Source organism: Hemicordylus capensis, chromosome 1 (assembly GCF_027244095.1).
Source record: "Hemicordylus capensis ecotype Gifberg chromosome 1, rHemCap1.1.pri, whole genome shotgun sequence".
NCBI lineage: Eukaryota > Metazoa > Chordata > Lepidosauria > Squamata > Cordylidae > Hemicordylus > Hemicordylus capensis.
In genome coordinates, this window is record NC_069657.1 from 443,021,716 (window position 1) to 443,045,593 (window position 23,878).

The 23,878-nt window shown below is 42.7% G+C and overlaps 1 protein-coding gene across 9 annotated transcripts in view; it reads right to left on the minus strand.

The window, feature by feature from the left end:
* CCDC88A (coiled-coil domain containing 88A) overlaps window positions 1–23,878 on the minus strand; it is a 249,095-nt gene that overhangs the window by 148,482 nt on the left and 76,735 nt on the right. For all 9 annotated transcript variants that reach the window (XM_053246281.1, XM_053246272.1, XM_053246265.1 and 6 more), the window contains exons 4-8: window positions 22,878–22,947; window positions 21,078–21,136; window positions 18,432–18,515; window positions 13,884–14,024; window positions 6,115–6,284 (exon numbers count right to left, since the gene is read on the minus strand). In XM_053246281.1, coding sequence (XP_053102256.1) covers window positions 6,115–6,284; window positions 13,884–14,024; window positions 18,432–18,515; window positions 21,078–21,136; window positions 22,878–22,947 — 524 coding nt within the window. The remainder of the gene's footprint in view (window positions 1–6,114; window positions 6,285–13,883; window positions 14,025–18,431; window positions 18,516–21,077; window positions 21,137–22,877; window positions 22,948–23,878) is intronic.

The following is a 23,878-nucleotide window of genomic DNA, read 5'->3' on the forward strand; positions in this document are numbered from 1 at the left end:
TCTGTACACACATACATGTTATGTGAATGACTGTACATGCATTCACTTTAAAAGTGAACCTGGGTAAAGGCCCCCCACAAACGCAGGGTATATATATAGGAAGTGTATTACCAAACATACTTTAAACGTAAGGTGTCAAATAGAACATAGCAAGCTTCCTTATATAGAGTCAGACCATTGGTCCATCTAGCTCAGTACCGTCTACACTGACTGGCAGCAGCTCTTATTTAGTTAGAATCTATTTATTTGTTTATTTAAAATATTTATACCCCACCCCTCCAGTACACTACTGCTTGAGGCAGCTCACAGCATTTATAAAATAGTTACAATGTAAAATCAGACTAATAAAATTAACCAAAGTAAGTTAAAAATCCAAGCTAAAACCACAATCAGAATTACAGTTTTTTAAGTTTCAAATTAAAAGTTATTTAATAAGCTAAAAACTAAAAATCATAAAAACTAAAGAACCTACCAGATATAAGCAACAGGTGAAACAATAAATAGCCTCTTTTAAAAGATGTGTTTTAGTTGTTTTTTAAAAACACAGAGGGAAAGAACATGGCAAAGCTCCTAAGGGAAAGCATTCCAAAGCTGAGGGGCCACAACCGAAAAGCCCCCCCCCTTTCAAAATTACAGGCAAGAGCCTTTCCTTGTCCTACCTACAGATGCCAGGAATTGAACCTGGGACCTCTTATATGCAAAGTAAATGCTCTACCACTGACCTATGGCTCTAACCCCAAATCTTGTATGTAAACAGACTGTTTGCACATTGGACATAATGTGTGAATAGGGCTAATATTTTCTTCTGTACTACTGCAGGCCTAACATATGTTGGGGCTTTTGCTAATGTTTCTGCAACCCTGCTGTATAACAGGTTCCACAATGGCTTGATTAGATTTAATTATCAGTCTAATCAAGCCATTCTAATTATACTTAATTATAAGTCTAATCAAGCCCCCCCCAAAAGGGGGCCGGCCTTTGGTGCCTAAGGGCTGGGGCATACTATATTCGTATTGGTTATTTTAGGAGCTGCAACAGCTGGTTTTCCCACTTGTTACTGAGATTTGGTTGAAATTAATTGGTAATGTGTCTAGGTTTGTCTGGAGATGGGGAGACAGGGGGCGCCACCATTGATTGTGGGGCAGCTATACAGGTGGTGGTGGGGAATTAAAGAAGTAACGTTGGTAGGTCAGCAGGCCTTTCCAGGGGAAGAGCAGTCAGACATTTAATATCTGTCTTCCCCTCCAGTTGTCCTGCCAGCTCTTTGACCTCGGGGAGCACAGCCAATAACACACATAACCTCACCTTGCTCCTTTGCAATGCCAGGAAGTGGAGTGGCTGTGGTTTATAACATCTCCCTTACCAGGGTCCCTGTCGGGGTAACTGGCCATATTGAATGTGTGTACTTAGGTTTTGGGACCAGGGATAGATTGGGTCTTCTGTTGGTGTACAGATCACCCCACTGCCCAAAAGAATCCCTTACTGAGCTCACGGACTTGGTCTCAGAACTTGCACTGGCGTCTTCCAAACCTTTGGTACTGGGAGACTTCAATGTTCATTTTGGGATCAGTTTGTCCGGGGCAGCTCAGAAGTTCATAGAAGCCATGACAACTATGGGCCAATCCCAAGTTGTCTCTGGACCAATGCACATTGCAGGTCACATGCTTGATTTGGTCTTTTACTCTAATCAGGGTGGTGTTCCGTGGGTGGGGACTCCTGTGATTTCCCCATTGTCATGGACAGACCACCATCTGGTTAAGGTTAGGCTTTCAACCACTTCCCACCTCTGCAGGGGTGAGGGACCTATTAGAATGGTCTGCTCAAAGAGGTTATTGGACCCATCAGGATTCCAAAAAGCCTTGGAGGAATTTAATGTTGGCTCTGCCGGTGATCCTGTTGATGCCCTGGTGGAGAACTGGAACAACATGCTTACCAGGGCAGTAGACATGATTGCTCCCAAGCGTCCCTTCTGACCAGCTTCAAAATTGGCCCCTTGGTATACGGAAGATCTACGGAAGCTGAAGCGGCAAGGTAGGCGACTGGAGCACAAGTGGAGAAAGACTCGACTCGAATCCGACAGATTATGACATACAGCACTTTTAAAGATCTATGCTCAGGCAATACATGCGGCAAAGAAGCGGTTCTTTTCTGCCTGTATTGCATCTGTGAGTTCACATCCAGCAGAGGGGTCCAGTGTTGTGAGGGAACTAGTATGTATCCCCACTTCTTTGAATCAGAATTTGGAACCATCAGTTACCCACTGTGATGTGTTTAATGAATTCTTTGCAGATAAAATCTCTCAGATTCGGGCTGACTTAGATGGAGACTCCACAATTACCGTGATGTCTGAATTGGAGGTGTCCAGCAACTCCTCTTATGTGGTTCAACTGGATCGGTTTCAGTTTGTGACTCCTGATGATGTGGACAAGCTGCTTGGAGTGATGGGGCCTACCACTTGTTCTCTTGACCTTTGTCCAACATGGCTTGTTCTATCTAGCAGGGAGGCTGTTGTAGGAGGCCTGGTAGAAATCATAAATGCTTCTTTGAGGGAAGGCAGGATGCCTCCTTGTCTTAAGGAGGCAATTATTTGACCTATTCTAAAGATGCCTGCACTAGATCCCTGAGAGTTGAGCAGTTAAACGCCTGTCTCCAAACTCCCATGGCTGGGCAAGGTAATTGAGAGGGTAGTGGCCTCTCAGCTCCAGACTGTCTTGGACGAAACTGATTCTCTAGACCCATTTCAAACTGGCTTTTGGGTGGGCTACGGGGTGGAGACTGCCTTGGTTGGCCTGATGGATGATCTCCAATTGGGAATTGACAGAGGAAGTGTGACTCTGTTGTTCCTTTTGGATCTCTCCGTGGCTTTCGATACTATCGACCATAGTATCCTTCTGAAACGTCAGAGTTCTGGGGGTGGGAGGCACTGTTTTACAGTGGTTACGGACCTACCTCTGGGGAAAATTCCAGATGGTGTCTCATGGAGACTGTTGTCCTTCAAAATCTGAACTTTTGTATGGTGTCCCTCAGGGCTCCATACTGTCTCAAATGCTTTTTAACATCTACATGAAACCACTGGGAGAGATCATCAGGGGATGTGGTGCAGGGTGTTGTCAGTATGCTGATGACACCGAGATCTACTTCTCCATGTCAACGTCATCAGGAGATGGCATAACCTCCCTAAATGCCTGCCTGGAAGCAGTAATGGGCTGGATGAGGGAGAATAAACTCAAACTGAATCCAGATAAGATGAAGGTACTTATTGTGAGGGGTCAAAACTCCAGAGACTATTTTGATCTACCTGTTCTAGATGGGGTCACACTTCCCCAAAAGGAACAGGTACGCAGTCTGGGAGTACTTTTGGATGCACATCTCTCCCTGGCATCTCAGGTTGAGGCGGTGGCCAGAGGGGCTTTCTAGCAGCTTCAGCTGATATGCCAGCTGCGTCCATTTCTTGAGATGAACGACCTCAAAACAGTGGTACATATGCTGGTAACCTCCAGACTTGACTTTTGCAATGCGCTCTATGTGGAGCTGGCTTTGTACATAGTCCAGAAACTCCCATTGGTACAAAATGCAGAGGCTAGGTTGGTCTCTGGGTCATCTCGGAGAGACCACATTACTCATTTGCTGACAGAGCTACACTGGCTGCCAGTAGGTTTCCAGGCAAAATACAAGGTGCTGGTTATAATCTATAAAGTCCTAAACAGCTTGGGCCCTAGGTATTTAAGGTAACATCTTCTTTATTATGAGCCCCACCGCCCATTGAGGTCGTCTGGAGATGTCCATCTCCAGTTGCTGCCAGCTCGCCTGATGGCCACACGGGGGCAAGCCTTCTCGGTTGCTGCCCTAAGATTGTGGAATGCGCTCCCTACAGAAATACGATCCTCCCCATCTCTGACAATTTTTAAAAAGCATTTGAAAACCCACCTCTTCACCCAAGCTTTTTCAGGTTTTTTAAATTGTTTAAGTTTTTTAATCTGGGTTTGATTTTAAATTGTTTTAAATTGTTTTAAGTTTTTGTATATGTTTTTAACTTGTTTTTATGTTATTGTTAACTGCCCAGAGATGGAAGTTTGTGGCGGTGTAAAAATCTGATAGATAGATAGATGATAATAATAATCTTTAGTATTTATTTAAAGCTCCAAGGGCTTCATATGCAGGATTGTGTTAAGCAATACTGAGATTTCAGATGGTCCCCTTAGGCAGACAATGAGCAGCGTTTGTAAACTCACTCAGTAAGTCCATGACTGGGCTTTAGGCTGAAGTGGTCTACACCATCTCTCAGATCCAGGTGCCTCTGTCTTGGAATTCTTGTTGCATATGCCATTATTTGTTCAAGCTGACGCAGGTCTTTTGGACCCCCATGACAGCCTTAGGCTTTATCTCAGAAAATAATTATCTCAGCACATGAGGCAAGGCTACTGAATGCATATGGATATGGCTGGGTTCCAGAACCCACAAGAGATATACCACTAACTCTCACACATTCATATCAAAGGCCTCACTGAGTTGTGTATCATCACAGCAACACAGCCACTGGCACAGAGGCTCCATTTCCCATTACTGCAGTGGCAAAAACAGCATATGGAAGACATGAGAAAAATGAAGCAGGTGCCTAGACTATTATAGCACAGCTGCTGGGCAGCTCAGGCTAGGAATGATCAAATACAACACATATCTTTTTTTAAAAGGCTACACTAATTCTGGAAGTATGTGTTTAGTTAATTGCTTTGTTTGTTATGTGTTTTTACAAAATCCAATACAAACATTTTTTTAAAAGACTGTTAGAGTGTGCTGATGTCAAAAGAATTATCAAAAAGCAGCGCAAAGAGACTCCATCACACCTAGGGCTCTGGTCTCCACCTAGCCTAGCCCACTATGCAGCACCTTTTCCAAAAGACACTACTGGCAGTTGGTGCTGGTGCTGGAGGAGGGGGCGACACATGCTAGTACTGTGAGTTACTTGCCTCCAGGGCCCAGCTTCAAGAAGAAAAATTATCAGGCCCCTGACAATTTTGGCTGCTGTGTTCCAACTCTACAATATCCTTTCAGTGATGTAGCAATCAGAACGTTACACAGTAATCCAACCATGGCTGCACCACAGGCTTGTATGAGGAACATTTAGGAACTTAGGAATCACTTTACTTCTGCCTTATACTGAATCAGACCATTGGTCTATCTAGCTCAGTACTGTTTACTCAGTCTGGCAACAGCTTCTCCAAGGCTGCAGGCAGGAGTCTCTCTCAGCCCTATCTTTGAGATGCCATGGAAGGAACCGGGGACCTCCTGCATGCAAGCATGTAGGTGCTCTTCCCAGAGCGACCCCACCCTCTAAGGGGAATATTTTACAGTGCTCTCATGTGGCCTCCCATTCAAATGCAAACCAGAACAGACCCTGCTTAGCAAAGGGGACAATTCATGCTAGCTAGCACAAGACCAGCTCTCCGCCTATTATTTTGGAGCAACACAAGGTGAAAATCTTCAGCTCCTTCAAACCACCACACCTCCTTTTCCCATTTACTCCTTTCAACTTGGGTCTGCTGTCACCACCTCCTTGAATTCTCCCCTTTTCCAGGGCATTACGACTTGTTTCACCTTGGGAATTAGCTTCCTCTAGTAATCCCCCTGGGGTGCCCAGAAAACACCGTGCCCAAGTGGTAGACCTATGGGGGGAATTAACTCCTCAGAGTGCTCATTTACCAATAGCTCACTACAATTTAAGAATTGAAACACTTGTTTAAGAAAACAGGAACATGGGATTAATGTTTAAGAGGAAAAATACAAACATGGACAATAAAATAAAAACAGTTTCAGCAAGTTCCTGGTAATATAATTCTAGACTAGAGAACTCGCACAGCTTAATTTTCAGAGGGTACCTACTTCAAAGACAGACCCAAGAGAGCTTGGGTCTCTCCTTCCATGATCAGGACTCTAACATAACCAACAGAAAGCAAAGGATTTTTTTTTTTTGTAGATCAGCCCCTTGGTGCCTGCTGGTTGTCTATCACACATGTAACTTATTTATCTGGGACAGAGAATCGTGTTATGGCCCTAATTCCCAGAAAAGCCATAAGGATTTCTCAGGTAATCTAGCACTCTTAACTATGTACTTACAGCTCTTGTCTGAGCCTTCTGATCTTTGCTTTGGCATCTGCTAGCTCCACTGACAAGTGCTGTCTGCTTTCAGTACGTTTCATGCCTGGAGATCCACAAGGTGACTGTGCTGCTGATGCATGAGGTAGAAAATGAAGAGAGTCTCGTTCTTCAGATAGTTCTATGATAGTCTAAGACAGAAAAATATAAAAGATACAAAATCTTTTTTTGAGCAGTGTGGAAAAGTGGTTTAGATTACTGCAACATACTCTCTGTGGGCATGTTCAAAAGCATTTGGAAACTTCAGCTACTACAAATTGAGGCAGCAAATTGCTGACAGAAGCTATCAGAGCTGAACATATCACCCCAATTTTGAGAAAAATACACTGGCAGCCAATTTGTTTCCAGACCAAATCCAAGTTGCTGGATATCACCTTTAAAGCCCTAAATAGCTCAGGACCTAGTTATTTGTAGGATCACCTGCTCCCAAGTGAATGCATACATCTTACAATGGGGGGGCCGCTCAACTCCACATGCCAACGGAGTGAAGCCCAGCTGTCATGCACATGGGATAGGGCCTTCTCAGTTGATGACCCCAGAATACAGAATGCCTTCTTGGGAGAAGTTCAAGACTCTCCTGATTTTCCCTTTATTTTTTCTTTTCACCAAACTCCTCATTTTGGAGAAGTTTCCTCTTCTGAAATTCAAAGTATCTGTGTTAAGACTTCTTTGGTTATTTTCTCCCTGCATGTATGCTGAATTTGATCGCACTATGGCCACTGTCCCCTAAAGGGTCCATGACACTGACATCATGCACCAGGTCCTGGGTACCACTCAACATTCAGTCTAAGGTCATCTTCTTTCTGGTTGGTTCCATGACCAACTGTTCTAGGGTATAGTCATTCAGCGTATCTAGAAATTTGACCACTTTGTCATGACCTGACTGAATTTACTCAGTCTATGTGTGGGTAATTAAAGTCACCCATTATAACTCCCCTGTTTATTTTTGACACCTCCCTGATTTCCTCCTGCATCTCCCAGTTACTGTCAGTGTTTTGATCTGGAGGGCGATAGCACGTCCCCAGTAGCACATTTCCTTTCGAGCCTTGTATTGTCACCCACAGGGTTTCTGTGGAGGACACCAGTCCTCCTAGGTTTACTAACTTGTTAGATTCTATCCCTTCTTTAACACATAGTGCTACCTCACCTCCAAAGAAAGGACCCTCCCTGTCCTTTCTATAGTTTTTATATCCAGGGATAACAGTATCCCACTGGTTCTCACTGTTCCACCATGTTTCTATTATATCTATTTATCTCTCTCTCTCTCCACTATATCTATTTATTCGTTAGCAACCAAGCACTCCACCTTGCCCATCTTGGCTCAGAGGCTTCTGGCATTGGCATATAAGCACCTATACGCTGAATCTCTTACCTGGTGTATGCTATTTTTCTTTTGGCTCTTTGATCTCTTTGACCAGGTAGAACAGCCTTCTGTCTGCTCTTTGTGGTTCTGCTCTGTCCCCTTATGTTTTATCTGAAACCTTTACACCCTGGCACTTTAAAGGATGGCATTTGCCAAACCAGATACTGCCTAGCTCCTGTCGGCTATTCCCCAGGCATCATTTAAAAAGCTGCTCTGCGACCTATTTGATTTTAAGCAACAGCAGTCTGGTTCCATCTTGGTTCAAGTGCAGTCCATCCCTTTTGTACAGGCCTTGCTTTCCCCAAAATGTATCCCAGTGCCTAACAAATCTAAACCCCTCCTCCTGGCACCAACTTCTCATCCACGCATTGAAACCCCTCAGCTCTGCCTGTCTCGCTGTACCTGCGCATGGAACAGAAAGCATTTCTGAGAATGCTACTTTGGAGGTCCTGGAATTCAATATGCTACCTAGCAGCCTAGATTTGGCTTCTAGGACATCCCAACTACATTTCCCCACATTGTTGGTGCCAATGTGCACCACGACAGCTCTTTCCAGCCCAGCACTGCCTAATAGGCTATCTAGACGCTATATGATGTCCGCAATCTTCACACCAGGCAGGCAAGTCACCGTGCAGTCAATACACGAGTCACAGACCCATCTCTCTATACCTCTAATGATTGAATCGCCCATTACAAGGAGGCCCTCACCCCCCAGGAGTATTCCCTGTGCAAAAGGATATGGGCTCATCATCCATGGAAGCGGTCCCTTCTGAAGGAGCATTTCCCTCTTCCTCAGACTGAGATCCTCCTTCCCCCAGAACTTTATTCTCCCTGACAACAGAGGAGCTATCAACCTTGGAGTGGGGACCACATCCCTAAAGGTCTCATCTGCATGCCTCTCTGAACTTCTCCAGATCTGTCGCCTTGGTATCGAGGGAACCAACTTGTTCTCTGAGAGCCAGGAGCTCCTTGCACTGAACACACATGACTTCTGCCCATGAAGCAAATAGTCATACATGCAACACTCTGTGCAATACACTGTGACTGGGATGTGCCCCCTTCCCTGCTGGCTTTCTATCTTCATAACTGGTTTTGTTGGCTGTTTACAGTATTTAGAGATTGTTTATTAGAAAGTTTGGTCTTAGCTGTATTGGCCAGCTATTTAGATGTTCAAACTTCCTTTATCAAGAATATGAAGGAGTGAGTAGTACTTACCTTCTCTTCCCACTGGGCTCGTGATCAAGGGGACTAGTTTCAGCTCCTCCACACACCTCCACGCAAATCTCCAGTGCCCTGTTTGCTATCCCTGCTGGCTAAGCTCTCGGACCTTCATCTCTTATATAGAGAGTCGGCTTCAAACTGAGACATAGAAATGTGGCCCATCCCACCAGGTTTGACTAACTACAGCCCTAGTTGACTCCTTCCCCTCTAGGCAGGGAGAAACAACTAAATGCCACAGACCCCCCCAATGCAAGCCCTGGCAAATGCTAGCCCTTGCAAGAAACACACATACACACACAGGGACTTCCCCATTAAAGATAATCTAGCCCCTCAAACTCTCCCCTCCTCCTGTTAGTTTGTTTGAAGGGGAAAGGTTTGTTGTTGTTTTGTTTAGAAAAGCTTGCTTACCCTTCCTGAATCTGCTTATGCTCTTTTCAGAGTAGGCTTCAAACTTTAGTTCAAAAGGTTTTCAGGATGTGAAAATATAGTTATGGCCCTACTCCCATATTAATAATCTGAAAAACGCTGAATCTGTAAAAAATCTGGGAAATGCTGTATTAATATTCAGCGGCTGACGTGCTGTGCAACACAATGCTTGTATCACACTAGTGCCATTGTTTCAAATGGAAATAGTGCTGTACAAATGCATGCACAGTTTTAGGTAGCTGCAGAAGTGCACTCTTGCACAACACTGCTGGGGCTGCCTTTTTATATGCGCAGCAGCCCTTCGGGTCAGAAACATCAACACTGTGTGGCATGTCATCCAGCAGCCGTGCATGATGGATTATGCTTTTGAAAGTTAGTCCATTTATTTAGACCTCAATCCTAACTACTTTTTAATCTTGTTATAAACCACCCAGAGACATAAGTTTTGGGCGGTGTAAAAATATGATTGATTGATTGATAAATAAATAAATAAATAAATAAATAAATATTTGTATTGCTGTATCGGTCTACAGCAGTGTTTGCAAGGTCCTTGTAATGCCAACAGAGTCAGTAGTGCACCTAGGTAATTTTGGAGCCTGGACCTAAAGGCCTTCTTAGCCCCCAACCCCCACCCACAGGAGCTCCCCCTGGAAGTTAAGCATCATCCCCCTACACAAACATAAAAATACTGCATGTGACACATGTGTGTGTAACATGTGTGTTCTTGAGGGCACAAACAGCAATTGAACCCACAATAACTTAATATAAAATGAGTATATTTTTGCAAATATGCATTAGAGAAACATTTCAACACACAACATATCCCCACCCCAGATATTTCTTTACCCACTCCCAGCTCTATCTCTAAAGACAGAGATAGAACTATCTCTCTGGGTGGTTCTAAACCACCCAGAGACATAAGTTTTGGGCGGTATCATAGGGGCCACAGAAATCACCACCAGCCAATTACAAAAAGCAGCTTTACTGGAAACAGCCTATATTCTGCGACGATATCTATAACAATTGACAATAAAATTCTGGCATCCCAGGTCCTTGGGAAGGACTCGATGTCTGGATAAAACAAACCAGTCAATAACACCTGTCTGACTGTGTAAAATAATAATAATAGGATCCAATATTTAAGCAACTGAATTTGCAAGAATGTAAAGATGCAAAAAACAAGGTAAATGGGGGAGGGGGCCCCTTGGGATTTTTGTTGTTTTTTAGTACAACTTGGGAGCTGATGTGGGAAAGAGGACCCACTATTCAGAAAAGCAGGCAAGAAGTTGAAGCTCCTTAGCTGCTCCCTCGTCTCTCTTGCATTCTTCCCCTCAGCAAAGCTGAATGCTTAGAAGGAAGGCATTCCCCCCACCCATCTTCCCTCCTGATTTTGCTTTTTTGGGATTTTTGCAAGCATGGAGCAGACACTCACGCATAAAATAAAACATACACAGACAGACCCAATCTCCACGAGGGTGTTCCATTCTCCACACCCACACCACATGAAACTCTTCCCCCTCCCCATTTGCCTGCAGGACAGAGAGAGAGTTTGCACATTGCAATCCAAGCTCTTACGAGTGCTTTCTGTCTCCACAATTTGCAAAAAAACCCAAAATATTAACAGACATTTTATCGAGTGGGGGAAAAAGTGACTTACTTTTCCTTGTCTTGCATGGTGTCCCCTACCCACTTCTACCTCCTGGCACGGCCTCCAGTGATAGAAGGCAGATAGAAAGGCCCCCCTCCCCCAAGCTCGAGTAGGACAGAGCTCAGCAGCGACCCAGCAATCTCAGCTGCACTAAGGGGAAGAGGAAGCTTCCTTGGGGCACAGCAATTGTAAAGTTTTGCTTTGCAGAGGAGGGATTTTTTCGCTCTCTGTCCTTCATCGCCTCACGGGAGTCTCAACTCCCTCTTGCTCTCGCAGGCATGCTGTATGGGTGGGAAAGCAGGGAGAGATTCGGCCAGCCACCATGGAGACAGGCAGGTGGCCTGCACTCAGCCCGCACTTGCAGTAGCCTCCGCTCCCTCTTGCAGGTACGAGCACTGCATGGGCGGGGAAGCCGGGAGAAATTCGGCCAGACCCTGCGTGGAGGCAGGCGGACTGCTGTGGTCTGCACTCAGTTTCACCCCCCATTGCGCACATGAAATATTGGGCTGTTAGGAGTCCCGCCACGCTGCTCGGGTCTTGTGAGTTGCACACTCGTCCACCTGGTGGTGGCATAGCACAAGGCCTCCCGGGACATTTAGAGCCCACCCACCCCCTCATGGCAGAAGGCCAGACCTCGAACCAGGAAGTCCGGTCCAAAGAGCGCCAGTGAACACAGTATGCTTTGGGGCACTGTACCACCAGAGCTGTTGTGGTAAGGAACTCCTACCCCAGCACTACAGCCCTGATTAAGTTCAGAGTGTGGCACAGTGGCATTAAAGTAAAGGCAAACATTTTGGGAGATCCTATATCAGCTCTCCTGCGTAACATGTAGTTTGGACCTGAAGATAGAATCTTGCATCTTCCTACCTTGCAGCTTCTACCTTAACGCCATACACTTCTGCATGCTGAATGCTTCTTGGAAGATACTGTTAAAGCAACTCTTTTTAATAGCTTTTGGGTTCAAGCTGGTAGTCTTCTCTAAGAGTACACACTTAGAGTATCACTCAAATGTCCTGATCCTGACCTAAGGCTAATTCTCTTTCCGTCACCTTAGCGATTGCCATTTCTCCCAACAGTCACTCTTCCGAGAAAATATTCACCTCTCTCTTCCTCATTTAATGCTTCTGAAGTATCTATACCGCACTACCTGCTATACAGAGATGATGCCAGCAGGCTTAACTTACATTAAAACTTGATACAAGAGTTAGAATGGAGGGAAAGCTAAGGGGAATATAGATTAAAGATAGCAGAAAAATAATCGGGGTGGGGGTAGAATATCATGAAGTCAACAGGAGAGAAAATGTATGTTTAATAATTTCTTAAAACAAGACAAAGAGATCTAATAACTCTGCTGCTAGCAGTAGCCAAGATAGAGGTAGTTAAACACGGGAAATCCTCAAAGGGTCTATGCATTCAAAAATGGTTCAGTAGGGTATGGAAGATCGCATTATCCGGAAAGCTAACCCATCAAATCAGGTTAGCTAGAGGAGTAACAAAACAAGACAAGTTTTTGGAAATATGGTTTCCATTTATTGAATATGTCAGTAAGGGATGGTCAGTTTGTAACCATCCATCCACTCAAAACAGATTTTGGAAAGCTGATCTTTCTTGAATTTGGTTTTCAATTGTCTCCTATCAAGTTGTGCCTGCATGCTCAGCAACTGACAATCTCTTCTTAATATTGGACTTGTGTATAACCTCAAATGACTCTTTATTTCTGGCTTATATTCGAGTTTTTATTATTTGTTCATTTCCATTGCTGAACAATTTTTATACATGCGCTGTATTTATTGAAAATAACAAAATTTCAAAAAGAAAGAAAGAAACACACACACAAAAACAAGACAGAGACAATAACCAGAAGTTTGACAAGGGGAAAGAATTCCACATATAGGAAGCAGTGAAAGAAAAGTCACACACACAAGAGTAAAAGAGAGTGGTATAATGTTCTGAGTGTGTTTTAACAAAACATGTGGCTGTTGCGCAAACAAAAAAAATGTTCAAATGCAGATGCACAATGAATGGTCATTATTTCCAATAGCTGTCCATCACGCAACTGCATTTGCACAATTATGCTCTTGCATAAACTCTGTGAAAACACACATGGAACATTGTACAGTGTGTCTGCCAGTAAGTTTAGCATTCAAGGAACAAGGAGGCGGCACAGGAGAGAAAGAGCAACAAAAATAGATATGGAGGAGGGAGATAACTGTATTTAAAACATTTAAAGGTTGGAATACAGAACAGGAAAAAACTGATCTTCCCCCAAACCTCAGGGGTGTTTCAGAAAGATGCAATAGCTACAAATAATCTAATTACTCTCAATGCTACAGAAATATTAATGATAATACAATTTGATTTTCTATAGCTTTGATTATTTCATGGTCACCTTAAGTGGCGAAGCGGGGAGATGCTTGACTAGCAAGCAGAAGGTTGCCGGTTCGAATCTCCACTGCTACTATATCGGGCAGCAGCAATCTAGGAAGATGCTGAAAAGCATCATCTCATACTGCGCAGGTGGAGGCAATCATAAACCTCTTCTGTATTCTACCAAAAACCACCACAGGACTCTGTGGATGCCAGGAGATGAAATCCATTTGACGGTACACTGTACCTTTACTTTTAATTTTGTGAAGTTCTTGTCTGTCAGTTCATAGTGCACATGAGTTTGAACCTACATGTACATATCTCAAGACCAAGTTCAAAACCATCATTTCCTGGTGCTCTGAACTGAATGATTAAAAAATTGACGATATACTCCTGTACTTTAATAGCAGCAATTTTCCATTTCCAATAATATTGATGCTTTTGGCTACTAGCTGTTCTCAATGATAGTGGAAAAGATATTTTAAAAAACAAACAGAAGAATACAGATAAATGGAGCTTTAAAAAACAAAACAAAACACCATAGGCTGCAAATCCTACCAAGCTGTACAAATCCTTCAACGTTCAAGTTCCCCATTTCTGTGTATATCTATATCTACACACACATATTTATATTTGTAAACACCACATTTATTTAATGTCTTAAACCAAACAGCAGAGCTGGAAAAGCTGGTAAGAGACACATACCTCAGAATGCTCATCTCGTTCATCTATAAGCCTTTTTAAATGCAATGCCATATTTTTTAGTAGAGGCTCAATATATTCTTGTGACAGAGCATTGTCATCCATCCACTGGAGATCAAAAACGTTTTCCTGATTATGAGTTACCTACAGAGAATAAAATTAAAGTGAAGTGAAACTGCTATTTAAATATAAGATAAAAAATATATGTTAATCTCATCTGATCTAATTAGTGGGGTATTGGGTTTTATTTAAAGCAGGTGAAATGCACTTTAAGTGGAATCCTTACTCCATATTTAAGTTCTTATGTTTCCCTTTCACCAGATCTTATTTGATCCTTTCTTATTTGACACTTCCTCTACCACCAACCCCTTCTCTAATACTGGTTGGGAACTTCACCGGCTGGGTTACAAAGGGACAGGGCTTTCTAGTCACAGAGCAGCTCAGCTAAGCATTAATGGATGTGTATGTGAGCACGCACGTGTGCAGTGGCGCTCTTACCCCTAGACTTAAGGGGCCGAAGTCCAGGGCTTCCACACCTCCTGGGGGCCCACAAATCCACTTTAGTCTGTCCTGGGTGGTATGGTCACTGCTGGCCTGCAATGCGCTGGGCAACTGAGTGTGATTATGACCTGTTCCGGGTGCTTTAGAGACAGAGGTGGGAGTGGGGAAAGAAATATGTGGTATGAGAACAGGGGGATGATGCTTAACTTGGAGCTGGGGGGGGGGCTCCAAAGGCCTTTAGGGGTGTGTGTGTGTGTGTGTGTGTGTGTTTTAGCAATGTAAGTGGTATAAGTGCATTCAAATAACTTTTGAATGCTGGGCCGGGCCTTTGCAGCTCTCTGTTTCCAGCCTTTTGCTGCCTATCAGGCAGTAAAAGACATTGTGGTACCCTTAATCAGGAAAGCTGAGTGTTGACATCATGAAGGAGTCTCCCCATCACTGTGCATAGATTGGCTCCTTCTATGCATATTGTCACTATGTGACAATATTGTCACATATTCTATGTGATGATATTGTCACCATGCTGTCTTGCAATTGGTGCATACTACAACGACAACAAGCCAGCTAATGGGGCAGCGGGGAAATGACTTGACTAGCAAGTCAGAGGTTGCCGGTTCAAATCCGCGCTGGTATGTTTCTGACCCAGACTATGGGAAACAACTATATCAGGCAGCAGCATCTCATACTACAGCTACTAGTCAGAGAGCTGTGGGCCACCTCCAGCCTCCAAGGCATGATGCCTCTGAGTACCAGTTCCAGGGGAGTAACAGCAGGAGAAAGGGCATGCTCTCAACTCCTGCCTGTGGCTTCCAGCGGCATCTGGTGGGCCACTGTGCGAAACAGGATGCTGAACTAGATGGGCATGGGCCTGATCCAGCAGGGCTGTTCTTATGTTCTTATACTGCATGGGAGATGGCAATGGTAAACCCCTCCCGTATTCTACCAAAGATAACCACAGGGCTCTGTGGTCGCCAGCAGTCAACACCAACTCATAGGCACAACTTTACCTTTCTATGATGACATTATTTATACATCACCTTTCAACTAAAGTTCCCAAAGCAGTTTACACAGAGAAATAAAAATAAATAAAGATGGATCCTTGTCCCCAAAGTGCTCATGTTTCTTTTTATGTTAAAAAGAAACGTAAGATTGACAGCAGCAACAGCCACTGGAGGGATGCTGTGCTGGGGCTGGATGGGGCCAGTTGGTTTCCCCCTGCCAAAAAAGAGAACCACCACTTTAAAAAGTTGCCTCTTTGCTCAGTTAGGATTGTCCTGGAGGGGTTACTGGAGATGTTGTCATGGACACTGGGGAAGTGAATGGGGTTGCATCTCTCTGTTTGGTAGGTTGTTCTTTTAGCTTTTTTCTCCTTCCCTCTTGGGTTTGACTAGAACAAGATCCAGTCAATGTTAGGCCAGCATCCTGCTTAAGCTGAAATAACTGGAGTACAGGATTGCCCAGTTAGACATATACCTTTCTACTATTCTATCAGCTACTTCCCCCTTTCTTTCCATAGCAGACTGTGGCTTTTAAAGTTCAGAATAGGTATTACTGCAAATCCTATCCAGGAATGTTGACCACGCTTTCCCCAACCTTACCCTTTTATCTCCCATGCAAATCACTGAATCCACCACTCCCCATTCTTTATCTAGTTCTTAGGGTTTTTAATTAAAAATTTTATATACTGTTTTTCAGAGACCTCCAAGGGGCTATCAAATTACCAAAAAGTTAAGAACAAGCCAAAACCAGTCAAAAGGATAGGCAATAAAGCAAAACACCACAGTAACAAATTAACAAAAAATAGATATATCAGCAAGATGAACACAGGGAATAGTCATTCAAACCCATATGCACAGAAAAATAAGACAGTTTTGACTCAATCATTTCCAAAGCAACCCTTTCCATCTCCTTTCAAACACATTACTGTTACAGATAAGCCTCAAACCCATCTGGAGGTTGCTCTCTAGGTGGCAAAAGATGAGCAAATGCCTCTTCAGTACTGTTTTAATATAACTTTTAAAGTGCATTTTTTCCAAATACTGCAAGTTGCCCTGTGCTTACAGAACAGAGTAAATAACTGTCATCAGATCACATGTCTCTGTAGTCCTGGAATGTTTTCATTCTTCGCATCTCACCTTCTCCTAACACAAAAGAGCATATCCCAAACAGGAATGGAATTGCTCTTTTACATCCCAGTAAACAGACTACCCTATGACCACCAGTGGAAGAAAAAATTATTTTGCCTTACTTGTAAAGTTTGTTCTTCTTAGTGGCCATAGAGCAGTCTGGTCTGCTTTTTATTAGTGACTCTCCTTTTTTTAAAAAAAAATTTAGGGATAGAATTAGACAAAGGATCTCTCAGGGAGTCCGTGTCCTGTACTCTCACTCTTCCTTCTCAATTACTGTTGCTGCCTAGTTACGTTGAAGAACTTGTGTGTGTGTGGGGGGGTGTTCTTTCACTGTATAGTCTGAATAACTGGAATCCTTTCTCCCAAATGAGTCTGGAGGAGGATTCTCTATGCAGCCAGGAGGATGGGTGTCCCAGTAAGCAAATAGCCCAATGATCACCAGGAAAAACAGGAGAAGTATAGATTAGGAAAAAATGCCATTATTCCAGTTCCTCAGGGTAGCCAACCCCGGCTGTACATTACACTAGTACTTTCAAAAAGTACTTGTGAGTACAAAAAAAAAATTCCAGATACACACTTCAGTTGCCAAAAACAGAATATTTGCAGCTCACTTACCCAGAACCAAGTTATACTGAATTTAATTGTATTTACCCTTAAGTGACATGTGTAAGATTTTAAGCTTAACATCCTTTCTCATGAAGTCACTAAATGTTTCTATACAGAGGAGGACCTCATTACTCACGGATCTGGAATCCGCAGTTTCGCGTATCCGCGGTCAGGTAATTGGCATCTGACCTTGGTACACATGAGAAATAACAGGCCAAAGAAGGGTTAGAGCTGTGTATCCACAGATTGGAGGCAGTCAGAAGTGATCACAGAGGCCATTTCCAGCCACCATTTTGTGCATTGGAGCCATTTTGTGGCTCATTTTGTAAAAAAAACCCCACAGATCCAAAAAGTATGATTTTTCATGGAAAACAGTGACTTGAGTGCTTTGGGGGGACATTGCTGGGGTAAAGAAGGCCCGCAGACCATGGTAGGGCAATTTATTTCATGTTTTCCTCCTGTTTTAACCATGTTTTCCCAGCCTCCAGGAACCTAACTCCTGCGCTTATATTGCCTTCAATGATCTGGTATTCGCGTTTTCCTTATCCACGGCAATATCGGGGAACTGAACCCCCGCAAATACCGAGGTTTTCCTGTACTATGAATTTAGCATAGATCAGCATTATATTTTATTTTATTTCATGCACTTCTTTCACACTAAATACATTTGAGAAGTAATGTAGGTGTTAAAAGAATTGATTTTCACAATTTATGGTGCACAACTTTCAACAAAAGCATATGCTTCTGGGAAACATTTCCTAAGAAATGACAGTATCTTGACTTATCTATATATCACAACTGCTGTGAGAGAATTCTTATGGCATGTTTTTGGTCTTTCTTCCCGCTGCCTTTGTTTACTCAGCCTGCATAACAGATTACCATGTACCCAGGTGAATCTACTTTCCCCTTGATTTTAAGGTCTATTAGTTTTGCTCTTTCTTTGGACAACTACAAACCTGTAAATAGTTTATCATCATGTAATCCAGCATTGGTGGCTCTCAGTCACTGAGTGAACCCTGAAGCCCATGCATCTCATTGAAGAAGATAATGGCTATGTCGATAATACATTAATAGCTATGTTGAAGAATATACTAGTCTTAATGCTTTCTGGGGTTCCTAGAAAATGTACAGTTTACAAAAGAATAACCAGAACACTGAACTATCCAAATCACAATGCGTTCCATATAGTGTCCTGTCTATAAAATCCTCTGCATATATTCACATTCTTTTAAAAATAAAAAATGCTCAAGATGTTTGCTTGCCTCCAAAATCATTTGGCTAAAGAAGATTTGTATAGTAGTAAACAAGATAATACCTCTTGTATATGGGCAGCAACAGCTGCTCTTGTATCAAAGTCTAAACTCTGGATTCTTTCGATGAATTCTTCTTTCTTCTGACACTAAAACATGCATATTAACCAAAAATTACTCAAAGGTTGGTTCAACTGAACAATGCAAATAACCTCAGATTTTCTCAGCCAAGGATATATAAAAAACATCTTTTTACAGAAACAAGTAACTCAATACCATGACACAAAGTAAAAGACAACCTGTCAGATGTGTAGATAAGATTACTGACAATGGCTGTTTTCCTGACTTATGAAATATGAGCACTTTAAGGCATTGTGGGGGTAGGACTCCCCATTTCCACCTGCGTGCACACACCATTGTGCCTTAGCCATTAGACTTCTGAGTGCTCCTCGCACTCCTGAAGGGTTCTGAAAGATCAGAAACACATTGTTGAGGGTCAGCAACATGTTTCCAACCTTTCTCAGTCCTTGTGAGAGAGTAATCCTCAAAAGTATAATGGCTGTGGCACAACAGCATGTGCACAGGGGGACTGTAGGAGCTGCATGAATGCTCCCCTAGTCCCTTGAAATGAGCACGCATTGTTAGCGAGAGTGTTACCCAACTTAAACAAAAAATTACTTTCAAACTATCAAAAGACTTTATGGAGCATGCTGTAGAATTTTCATCTGCAGATTAAGATACTGACAAACAGCCAGATCATTTACAATCCAATCCTATGCTCTGCTAAACTGAGACAGACAGCTGTAGGTCCAATGTAAATGTTTCTACTCCAGTACAAGATAACAAATTGGATTTTCATTTTTATAAATGAAAAATGCAAGCCCAAACTCATCCCGTCTGCATATTCCTTCAAGGTGATCACCACTGGACTTGGTGAGGGCGTGTATTTAGAATCTTTAAGCCTGCTGAAGGCAGTCTGTCAGACGAGAAATGCTCACTGAGACCATAGATAACATATGCAAGGGAGAAAAATCCTAAGAAAAAGTCACCATCACAAGTGTTAAGTTTAACTTTGTATACAACTGTGTAGTGACCAGCCTCCCCTCCCTCTAAAGAGTTAACAGGAAGTGAACCCTTGACTTGACTGACAGGCTAGTGACCTACAGAGATCGCCCAATTAGTCCAAAGGGGTGGGGCAGTGGGACCAAGAGACCTGTTGCCAGGAATTCTAGGAACAAGAAATGACGTTCAGTGCTGGAAGAGCAAGAGGACATGTGGCAATTGAGTTTGCTGCAACAGAATGACTGCAGATCTAGGAAGATATAACTGCAGGGGCTTGATTCTCAGCAGGAGTTTGGTGAGTTAAAGAAAAGGAAGCCTGGGCTTTGGCTCTGGGAAGATTAATTTAGAGGAACATTCGTTTAGTCAGACTTTGCGTTAGAAACTTGCATTTCATGTGTTTGTGCTTTGTATATCCCTGATACTGTTCTAGTATTGTTTACCTGCAACGTAATTAAAATAAGAAACACTAGCCTATGCCCAACCCACCTACGGCATTGCAAAATACTCTGTAAACATCTAAGTTTAGAGCTCGTCTAGTGGCTACTCAGGGACGGGCCTTCTCCGTTGCTGCCCCAAGGCTTTGGAATGCGCTCCCTAAGCCTAAGACAACCTATTTTTGTAACCTACTAAGTATTTTTAAATGTATCTAAAACTAAAAGCCTCAGATGGAAGCAGTCTGTAGTAACTGAATAAAACTGGGTTTTTTTGTTCTTTTCTTTTCTTTTTACAAGCCTCTCAGAGTTGGTTTTTAACTCAGGAAAAGGGAAGGGCAGAAAGGGGGATTTCTCTGGTGAAAAAAGCGTCCTCAAGCACTCAGCAGCTATCAGTTTTTCTCATCCAGTGTAGGCATACACGTGGAAGTTTTTTTTGTATTTGCCCAATACCCAGTTACAGAGGCACCTAGGATTAAAGCACACAATCCACTGGTCCGGTTCTCTGCAAGCTTTAGGGTGCTTGGTGGCAGCATTTAAAATCTACTGGAAATATAGAAATGTTTTATGAGAAGCCCACCCAGGCAGTTCAGCAGGGATGACTCAGCATTTTCTTTCTCTCATGTGAGCTAGTTCTGAGACAAAGACTTTAATCTGTTACAAACTGTAATTATGAATACTTCAAGCTAGTCAGGGCCTGCCCGCTAACAAGGCATGGTGAGGCTGTTGCCTCTGGCAGCAGATTGCAGGAGATGGTAAATTGTCCAATTCCAGTGCCCACCACCACCACATTTTTAATTGTGTTGTGCAAGCCATGGCCATTGTCCCTTTCTTCCCTCATCCACATCTGCTCCTCTGCCTATTCAAAAGGCAGAGAGTATGGAAGCTGGAGTAGCAGGGAGACAAGCACATTTCCTGCTGCTCCAGTTTTTCTGCCCTCTGCCTTCTGACAGGCAGAGGGGCAGGACATGACGAAGACAAGAAGCAGGAGTGACAACTACCACCACAACCATCAGATAGCTGAAACGGGGGCTCACTTTGCATTCCAAGGGGTTGTAAGTGTTGGATCAGGAAATCCCAATCTGACCCTTGCCAGCCGTTTATTATTATTGTTGTTGTTGTTGTTGTTGTTAGTTATTTTTAATTTTTTATTATTATTTGTTTCAAGGAACAAATAAAGTAAATATCATGAAACACTGTGTAAGACAACAGACTTACCTGAACTGCACAGCCGAGCAGGAGTAGAAGCAGCTTTTTTACTTCATCGGTACCTTGTTCTGAAAATATTTTAAAACGCAACATACTGTTTATACACTTACATCTATATACTCCCTTTTCTGGCACTAGGTTGTGCTGAATTTAAGGGACATGTGGCTGCTACTACGACAGACCACTTGCTGTGCAAGGAGCTGTGAACAGTCCTGCTCCCTCTTCACGCCAAAGCAGTACATTGCATGTGGTCTTGTTCCACCCAGACTTCCTTTCCCAAGGCTGTAGGGTGAAGTGCCTCCTTCTCTGTTGTTTTGAAACACATGACCCTATGGACTTTGCTGCCGATGAACAAAATACTAACTTGCAATTCAAGCTCCTAAGCACTTTATTTCACTTTGCTTTTAAAAATCAGTTTCTTGGTAAACAAACTAATGCCTATTAGTAGCTTCACTTATAGCTGCTATGTAGTCAAGTATACTTGGAAAACAAGAATGAGCCCACCACCCCATCTTACTCAGAATCCAGCTCCTGAGAGAGCAATGGATTTAAGAAACTTCACAGGGCAATCAAGAAATATAACTGCCAAGATATCCAACTTTCCAGATGAGTAGGGGCCTACAAATATGGTCACCAGGTCATTAGTGGTGGCTATACATTTAATTCTGGCAATCTTTGAAATCAGCTACTTCCTCCAACCCAGTCCATAAGTAAAGGAAGGATATGTTCCTCTGATTTCCCCCCCTCCTCAGACAGTGTGTATTTGGAAGTGCTCTTGCACAGCTCCTGAAACAGGATGGAAGGCACTTGGCTGCCAAGCCTGCCACGGCTGTTATTTAGTACATAACTGAAAACCAAGTGCTATCAGGTGGAGCAAAGACTGGCTCCCTGTGCCACTAGAACTGTTGGTCAGAGGAGAGAATTACAGACATTTCTAGCTGAGAAACAACACAGCCCATAATCGTCCTGACTTGGGAAGTCAGGAGAAACCAAAGAGTTAATTTAATGCCTGACTGATATAAAGCTCCCAGAACTGATGTTTCAGTCTGAGCAACTTGCCATTGAAGCAGATCATCAGGTCTTTCCTCTGCCATAAGATTACAGGCCTTCAGACTAATTCTGGCATTTAACCAGTTTGATATCAGCATCTTGTCTGCTGGCTACCTGTCCAAGGTTAGCTCTCCATCCTGGGGGCTGAATGTGTTTGCACATGTGGCTACAACTGTCCTACATCTATGGAGACCACGAGGCTCACAAAAGGCAAGGGTAGGGTTGAGCAAGAAGGAGATGGGGGAAGTGTCAATTTTAACGAATGACTGGTTACTAACCCCAGACGAAATTTGTGAACCCCTGACATAAAACACAAAACATTGGGGTATTCAACAATTTATCATTCTCCATTACAAACACTTATTCCTAAAATTATTTTCCCAATTCAGTCAAGGCTAAATATTTAGGAAATAAGCTCATCCTTGCATATTCTTCCTTTTTTGCAACCTTTATTTTGTGTATGTCAAAGAGAGTGTAAAACAACACACAAATGATTAAAAGTATAGAGTAAGAGACTAAAAGTCTATTAAATGCAACAACAAAAACCTAGAACAGCAATGAAATTAATTATTCTAGAAAATGTTACATGCCTATTATTTTATCTAGTCTTTTACTGCATGGTTACACCTTGTTCTAATTAAATCCTGGTAGAACATCAAAAAAATAATATAGTTCGAATTAACCTTGTTCAAATTAAATCCTGGTAGAACATCAAAAAAATATATAGTATAATTTTTTTAAATGGAATAAGAGACTTACCAGAAAAGGGGTTTTTGCCAATTATTAAAACATTTGGCAAAGGCATCATAATCAACTGTTGCAACGTCTCCTGGTGGGGGTGGGGGTGGAAACATTTAAAAGAGACTGATTAATGCTGGTGACCAGTTTCCCCAACTAAAAATGCATACAGTTTTAAATTATAAAGCATTCATTGAATGTTTGGGGCTAACTTATTATCCCAGGTGCAACTTTTTTGAAGGGAGAGAAAAGAGTTAGAGGCTCTGCTGCTTTGCTCATGTAAGACTTTGCTCACCAGCATATAAGTGCATGAAACTACCAAAGGAAAATGAGTTATTAACACTTTCTTTCCTGCGAGCAGAAGTAGTAATGAGGGTACAAAATGACCCTGAAAACAATTTGGATTGCCCCACTGGAGGAAATTTACACTCTGGCCCATGTTAAGTTTTGGGGCATTTATCTGCATAACGAAGGGGATGTTGCATGGCTAGCAAATGCTACAAATAGCATGGGAACTGTCATTACTTTGTTTGCCATAAACACTCCACCTCTATTCTCTTGTGCAATTCCTATCTTTAGTTACTCAAAACAACAATGGCCATTAAACATATAGGAATAGTTAGAAACCTTCAGACAAAAATGTGCTAAAACTGGGATTACAAGTTACCCGCAAAGCAAAAAACATAGTATTTTCCCTCTGCTTAAGGTTAAACTTACTTCCAATTTAATATATCATTCAAGTCCAATAGTTAATTTGGTTTAGTTTTCTCTTTTTGAAAACCTGAATAAGATCGTTTTTAAAAAAACATGAGTGAAAAAGAGGCTTCTGTCATCACATATAATAAGTGTGACAGGGTGCTAAGAGAGAAGATGGGAGTACTGTCTGCATTACCCTCCCTCCTTCACAGGTATATAAGGGCATGAGCCTCCTGGCGCAAGTACAAGGGTTCTCAGCCTGTGACTCTCACGAATGAAGTCAGAGGGAATGGCCTCTTTATCATTTCTCATCTAGAGCAGGGCTA